At 40.1% G+C, this 8,348-nt stretch overlaps 1 protein-coding gene across 1 annotated transcript in view; it reads left to right on the forward strand.

Moving 5' to 3' along the window:
• Positions 1–7,127, forward strand: part of SLC38A9 (solute carrier family 38 member 9) — a 102,879-nt gene extending 95,752 nt beyond the window's left edge. The window contains 1 exon segment of the mRNA XM_043978343.1: positions 3,230–7,127. Within this exon segment, the coding sequence (XP_043834278.1) occupies positions 3,230–3,395 (166 nt within the window). The 3' untranslated portion in view covers positions 3,396–7,127.
• Positions 7,128–8,348: the final 1,221 nt, after the last annotated feature.

Here is an 8,348-nt window from a genome sequence, read left to right on the forward strand (position 1 = left end):
TGCTGGGATAACCAGGTAATGGAGCCCCTAGCCTAGGAGAGTTGGGCAATTTATGCTCAAAAACCACAAAGGGGAGGTTCAAGAAAGGGTTAGGGTAGAGTGGACAGCTTTTTCTAGATACAGGTAGACACAGAAGCAAGATGTTTTGTGGCAACAGTTGACCACAAGGCTGGTTGAAGCTGTTTGAGATGCACAGCCCCAGCAAGGTCAGCCAGTGAACACTAGCAAAGGCATCTGGGGGCGAGCAAGACTTTTGACTCACTGCAGGCTCCTGATTGGCTCCTTTGGCAAACAGGCTTACTCTGTGTCCACTACATCAATATAGTAAAGTGACTCATGAAAAATAGACATGCTAATCTCAGGAGTATTTTCATAATAGAGAGAATTGAAAATTGCTCCCCTAGATGTTGAAACTCCATATACCATGACCTGCAGGTAGTCATTCTGTCTCTCCTCCCCACCCCTCTTATGATTCTGAAGCATTATTTCACTCCGGATTCTGGTCAAGTCTGTTTACCTTTCTTTGTTTTAAACATTTCCCTTTGTCTTTATGAAGTTAACCACAGGCATTTGCTAGTCTGACTGTATGTGTTAATATTGGAGTAGAGAGGAAGCAATTGAGGTGAAAACATCCTTGTAGAAAAGAGAGAGAAATTTAACACTGAAATGTTTTGCCAGAGCATTGTTCTATAGCTGGGGGACTCAGAGATAGAATTGGGGAGAATTTTAGATCCTTTTATTACAGCTTCAAAGAGAAGAAAGGGATCATTACACTAGGAAATCCACCTAGATAATGAGTCAGGACTAGGGTGGGGAGCTGGCTGAACAAGCCTGTTCACCACATTAGGCACTGTTGCTACGTAGCCTTTTTAAAAGTTGACCATAAATGAAATTCACAGTTTTATATACAATCTTCTTTTTCTGTTCTTCACTATATGAGGAAATGTTCATAATTTTTTTCATGTTTATCAAGGTCATAATAACAATTGTTTTTAAAAGAAAATAAATTGTTCCCCTATGTGTTACTTCTTTGTCAACTCCTACAGATCAGCTTATCACAAAATATATACCTATGTGTCAGGAAGAGAACTTTTCCAACATGAACAATTTTTTTTTAATTTAAATTTCTCATTTTTATCCCCATTTTTGTTGTACTCTAATCAGGGGGCACCTGGGTAGCACAGTGGATAAAGCACTGACCCTGGAGTCAGGAGGACCTGAATTCAAATGTTACCTCATACACTTACTAGTTGTGTGACCCTGGGCAAGTCACTTAACCCCAATTGCCTTGAAATATCCAGGGCCATCTCTAGTTGTCCTGAAGTATATCTTGCCAATGGACCCAGATGGCTCTGGAAGAGAGAGTGAGGTTGATGATCTTGCATGGCCCTCCCTTGCTTAAATCCAATTCAGTGCAAATTATGACATCACCCCAATGGCATGGTCCTCTTTAAGAATGAAGGATAAACAACAACTCTAAGCAGATTCTTATTTCCCCAGAACTCAGTCTTGTCTTTTAACATCTCTGATCCAATTTTTTAAGACTGGATATTTCTGTCACACAGTCTAGAAATACAAGTGCTACTTATGAACTCCATCCCACTTTAATAAACATGGGAACTTTGATTTCTTCGTTTCTGACCTGAAGCAGGTTGTACCCTTCCTCAAACAGCTTCATGGCCCACCCTTCCCATCCCACCCCAGTCCTGGGAGCTCACCATGTCCTGAACTTAATGCACGCTCCCAACGAGCTTAGCCTACTGCAGCTCAAGAGATCATCCAGGTCCTGGCTCCTGGGTAGCCGGAATTACAGGTTTGTGCCACCAGGCCCACCTCCATTTTTGGTTCCCATCTTTCCTTTCTACGTGTTCTTCAGGCCCTGTTGACAACACACTTGCCTTAAGTACTCGAAAGGATAAAAAAAAGTGGATCACTGTTTCCTATAATTTCATACCCTTTCTATAGAAGACATCATTCATTCTGCTTGCTTCCTTTGTATCCTACTGAGCTGCCCTTGTCCTTGGGAGAAGAGGGGTTCTGGGAAAGAAGGACAATTAGTCTTACAACACAGCTGTGGTTTCACAGTCCACAGCTTGTTGTTGTTGTTGTTTTTTTTCTTTGTGAGGCAATTGGGGTTAAGTGATTTGCCTAGGGTCACACAGCTACTAAGTGTTAAGTGTCTGAGGCTGGAATTGAACTCAGGTCCTCCTGACTCCAGGGCCAGTGCTCTATCCACTGTACCACCTAGCTGCCCCAGTCCACAGCTTGTTAGAAATACTTAACCAAGTATATGCTGTGTGTTGAGCATTATTGGAGGTTAGACTGAAGAAGTGAAAGACTTGACTCTTGCTCTCTAGGTAGACTTTTCTGTGTTACAGGAGATAGATGAACATGACACAAAAGAAATGGAAAAGTTCCTTCCTTATTATTTTTCCCAAAAAAATTTGTGGCAAATTGAATAAATGGCATAGGAATTGACCAGAGGTGTGCATCTTTAGGGTAATTCACTGGAAGTTGTACTAAAGATATTCCTTGAGAGAGAGAAATGTATAAAGTGCTCTCTCTCTCTCTCCCTCCCTTCTTCCCTTCCTCCTCCCTCCCCATCACATCTCTGAAGGCGGAGTCCTAAAGTCCTTGCCCAAGAAAGTTGTTTCTCTAATTCTCTTAAGCAAGGGGATAATGAGAATGTTTAGGAAATGAAAGGGTCCTTATAAATAAAGTCCTCTTGCTTATTGCAGGATCCATTAAACCTTTATTCAAGAGAACTTGAGTTGTTGGACAGGAAGGGGATAATTGTGGGTTCCTTTTTTGTTGTGATCTTTAATAGCTACAGTGATCACTACTGAGGCACTTTGTGTCCATCTTCATTTTTAGACAGATGCCAGAAGACCCTGAAAAACCCAGAATGCATAATTAATTTGTATGAGATCAAAGCTAGGAAGCCTATCTCCAGATGTATCTGGGGATGTGGCTACAGTCAGTGACAGCTGGATGCTTTGGGAAAAAATAAAAACTCTATCAAGCGGATGTTCCTGAACAGATAAAGATGAACAGGAAATAATGTTTTATATTAACTTTGATGGGGAATTTTAAAAGTTTTAAACCCTAGTGCCTGTTCCCAACAGTCATGATTTCCTTGCCTTTTCAGATCGAGGGAGACACTGTGTTTTATTTTTAAAGCAGAAAAATTCAAGAAGAACATTAACACATTGAGCTTTGCATTTTGCAGATATTCAGGAGCTGCGTGTGGCCTGGCCTTCGTGTTCATGTATCCTTCTCTCATCCACATAATATCCCTGTACAATGAAGATCGCCTAACCTGGCCCACACTGTTATTCCACGCCTTCATCATCCTGTTTGGCCTTGCTAACCTGGCAGCTCAGTTCTTTATGTGAAAGGCCCAACTGTTTGCTCACATTTCACGATGTTTTAAGCTTGTATAACAGCTCTGTGTAAACTGAGTTGTAAATGTTAATTGTGATTGATAGGACTTTCGATGTCTTCTAAGATATTTGAAAACAAGGGAAGAAGGAACCCATTGACAGGAATTTATAATGTGCTTGTGTCAAGGGGTCAGAGGCAGAAAGAAAACAAGATTTGGCTTCTTACCTCCTCGGTACCTTTTTGACTCACTCACCTCTGGTTATCTCTTCCAAAATTCTCAAGACCAGGTAAAGAAAGGATTTTCTTTGCAAGACAGAAATAGTTTTGTTAAGCCTTAGACTGTTTGATGAGGAGCTCAAGTTCCCAGCTAACTTTAGGCATTTTGGTAAAGCCTGAATGCTCTCAGGCTTGGCCATGAGCAGGCCCATAGGAGCATCATCCTGTATAGGCAACACTTCCTGCATGATGGTCACATTCAGGTACCTTCCACACAGCCAAAGCTTGCTTTCTCCAGTGACTGGTTTTTGCCATTTGGCAAAAAAAAAAAAGATAAGATCGTTCCCATTCCTCTGCTTAAACTACAAACACGAGATCTTTGCAGGTCATCGCTCTTGTGGCCCCTGTATGTAAATATTTATACACAAATAATTTCCTAGGATAAAAATTTTAAAGGATGTCCTACCCATGGGTACACATATATGCAGTTCCATTCCCTTGAATGGGAAGCAAAAAGTACTTTCTGTTGATACTACTTGGGGACTAGTTGGGGAGGAGGGTACTGAAAAGGAAATACAAAAGCCAAAGGGAAGATTGACCCAGGTCAAAGTTAGCCTCTCAGGCTCCATTCGGTGAAGCCTTGCTGTTCTGCAGATTGAGGCACCCTCAAGTCCTTGGATTCCTGTCCATTAACCTGTCATAGAGCAGCACTTTTTTAAATGAGTAGAGTTGCTACTCAGTGCTTGAGTGTCCTTGAATCTTCATTTTAGGTTGGTTATTAGGCACAGGCGTGACAGATTGGCTAAAGAGTTCTTCCAACAGAACTATCCCTCATTGTCCCCAATGCCAGTTGTTAATTCTTGTCAATAAAATCTCTAAGGGATGAGATTTGGTCTCCTTTGGAAATGTCTTTGAGCGTTTGGCAATCCATGGGAGAGCAGTTTACTACAGTACAGTAGGGAAAATAGAGATTGCTATGAAGGCCATCAGAGACTGCTTCGGCCTTACTTGGTGTCTTCACAAGAAGAACTTGGAGGCTTAGAACCTCAGAACTCCATACTAGGTCAGGGCTGAATGATTTGCTTGTCAGTCACATTCCTGAGGAGTGGGGATTTTTCCTATTTTACAAATCTTGCTCCTTTGCCCTGGTATTTTTTGCACAGTAACATTCTAACATGTTGCCTCATTCTGATTAATTTATAATCTGCCCTTCCTCTGCTTAGATTTCCATTTTTAGCCTCCTCCTTTCATGACTTATCATCTACTTTAAGGTTTTTTTTTAGTTTTTTTTTTTAGTGAGGCAGTTGGGGTTAAGTGACTTGCCCAGGGTCACACAGCTAGTAAGTGTTAAGTGTCTGAGGCTGGATTTGAACTCAGGTACTCCTGACCCCAGGGCAGGTGCTCTATCCACTGCACCACCTAGCTGCCCCTACTTTAAGTTTTAAAATTTCTCTTCTAACAGAAGAGAACTAACTCATTTCAGTTCAGTGGCCTACAGCTTTTTAGCATGGATGGAGATGTTCAGTGAAATCATCGCACTTGTCACCCTTCTTTGGAAGGCCTTTGGGACAAGCTGTGAATGCTTTATAGAGATGGCCTAAGGCAGATGTCATTGAACTGATGATTGAAAGAAGCAGCTCTGATTATCATAGAAATAACCTAGCAGTAAAGAGTAAAGTTACATATAAAAATGAAAGTACTATTCACAGTAAAAGGAATTTTACAGTTTACTTGCATCAAGTTTATTTTACAAATACAGTTTTGAAATTGTTAATGGCAATTAAGGTGTCAACAGATCTTTCTGTTGTTTCTGTGTAGACCATGACTGGAAAAGCAAATTATCCACTATGTGTTGATTAATAAGTATTTCTTGAGAGCAAGGTGCTATACTGGGTACTCTAGACCAAAGCTGCTTAAACATTTTCCACTTGTGGGCACCTTTTCACCCAAGAAATTTTTGTGACCCTGAGTATATAGGTAAATCAAATAGGGATACATAACCTTTTACTGTTGCCACATTTTTTGTGACCCCCACATTCAGTTACCCCATATGGGTTTAAGAAGTTTTGCTCTAGGCGATCCAGAGATGGATAACATGTTTGTGCTGCCCTCCGGGAGCTCATATCTAAGGGGCAGGATAAGACATACGCAAGTATCTATTATAGCATATAATTTAAAATTTTTTCTCTTTTTTTTTTTTTTTTTTTTTGCAGGGCAATGAGGGTTAAGTGACTTGCCCAGAGTCACACATTTAAGTGTCGAGTGTCTGAGGTAGGATTTGAACTCAGGTCCTCCTGAATCCAAGGCCAGTGCTTTATGCACTGAGCCACCTAACTGCCCGCATATAATGTTTCATAAGTGACTTAGGGACATAGTGCTGAAGGAATTCTGAGAAGGAAGCCAGCCATTGCCACAGATGCTCAGGGAGGGCTTCATGAAGGAAATTCAGAGTGGAGGAAGGTGGGCCCAGGGCTTAACCTCTGAATTCATTGCAAACTAGACTCTGACATAGATAGAGTCTGAAAATTTTAATCTTTCCTTTTGGAACAATCCAAAAACTTAAGTAATTAGGTCCCTCCCCACCCCCAAATTGGAACAGGTACAGGAAACTTAAATGAAACCAATTTTATTTAACACTGATGAGACAATTTTTTTTTGAGAACCGTTTGCATCTTTATCGACTTTCTTGAACTCTTTACTTTTGAGTACATGTTGCTTTTACCCATTAATGCAATTCCTGGAAAATAGCATAATTTCTTATTATGGGGAAATAATAAAGTGGATATTGCATTTTTCTAAGTCCCAGCTAAGTTTAGTTCTGCAAAAACTTTGATTTATTTAGGAGTCCATGTTTTAAAAGCGCCCATTAACTTATTACTTTGAACAGTAAATAATTAATAATAAAGCAGACAGAACAGAGGCTTGATTTTTTTTTAAAGCACTGTCCCCATTATCACTCTTCAAATCCAGACTTTTCATGATTTTATCATTGTTCTGTTTTTGAAAAAATTAGTTTTACGTGAGTTCTGATATCAAAATGTATTTCCAAGTCTGGGTGATACATACACAATCTGTTGTTACCCTACTTGTATATTAGAGCAAAACTAATCCTTGCACACACACACACACACACACACACACACACCAAATACTCTTCTGCCCCAACTGTTACCTACTTTATGGTTATTTGCTGATTGCAGATGGTATAATACGTAATCATACATTGTGAATTAGAACATTACAACCCAGAGTTCTCAAATGTAATTTATTGTCTTTTTATATAAAACATTAAACCAAAATTCTGGAGAACAACTATCCTCTTGTATTTTTGTGTTTGACTGGATTTAGTCAGTTGCATATTTGTTAGCCCACTTAATGAACTTTCTGTTGTCAACAATGACAAAGCAATGGTATTCATAGACCTTGCCTAAGGAGTAGAATTCTTCCACCCAAGTGAATATCCCAAATGACTTCACTACTCAGCAGCTCTAGAGAATGCCCTAACCTCAGACCAGAGGCATATTGGTGATGATGGAAGGTATTTGATTGACCAAAACCTAAGAGTGAAACATAACCATGTACTTGATTTTTACTTAGTTAACCTTATACAGCAAATTTAACCCTTCACATGAGTATGGCCAAATCTCTTGATCAGGTATGAAAAAGGTGTGTGTACATGAATCTGGAAAAAAGTTAAATGTACAAAGTGGTGTGTTCAGAGGAAGAAGAGGCTGCTTACATGGAAAGTTTTGTGAAAGAAGCATTTGATCTGAGCTAAGAAGGGGGCTGGAAATTGGACAGACACAGAAAGGTGGGGGGGGGGGTGAAGAGGCATGGAGGTGAGAAATCCCAGAGCCTATGCATTGATAGAAATAGTCTGGTTTATTGGAGAATAGAATGCATGGAATTGTGGGAGATAAATTTGGTCATTGGCCACATTATGGCAAGCAAAAGGCCAATGTCAGGTATAGTAAAGGAGATTTTTGGAGGTTTCACATCTTCAACAAACCCTAAGCACCTAATTTATACAAGGCATCTTTTGAGATATTGAAGATACAGGGGGAAAAGGTCTTCCCCTCAAACGATGTAATTACATTCTGCTGTGTAAATAGAATATGTACATGGATGAGTAAATACAGTACAAGGTAATTTGAGGAGGAAAAGAGCACTAACTGGGAGATCCAATCCAGTTGGTGTGTGATCCTACCAGACTTGAAGGAGCATAAGGATTGTGAGAAGCCCTGACAAGGAAATGAATTCCAGGCATGATGTCAGTGTTGCCAGTAATCTAGTTTGACTAGAACCCAATGTATTTGAAAAGGGAATATTGTGATGATGATTAAAGCCAGATTATGGGAGACTTCACATGCCATTCTTGAGGACTTTGGATTTTATCCTATGGGTAAAAGCCACTGTAGGGTTATTTGTTGTTGTTGTTGCTTTAGGAGGGAAGTAACACAGATCTGTACCTTAAGATTTCTTTGGTGGCCATATGAGGGGCAGTTTTGAAAACAAGATGTTGAGATTTTATAAAATTCCAGGTGAAAGGGATAAAGGCTCAGGTGAATAGGATTGTGGCCATGTGTACATGTGAATAGAGAAAAGGGTGCAAGAGATATCGTGGTGGTAAAACTGACAAAACTGAGCAGTTGATGAGATACGGTGGATGAAGGGAAAAAAGAACCAAGGATGACCCCAAAGTCATGAAATTTTGGTAACTGAGAAGATGATGGTGCCCTCTACTAAAA

This window comes from Dromiciops gliroides, chromosome 1 (assembly GCF_019393635.1).
Source record: "Dromiciops gliroides isolate mDroGli1 chromosome 1, mDroGli1.pri, whole genome shotgun sequence".
Taxonomy (NCBI): Eukaryota; Metazoa; Chordata; class Mammalia; order Microbiotheria; family Microbiotheriidae; genus Dromiciops; species Dromiciops gliroides.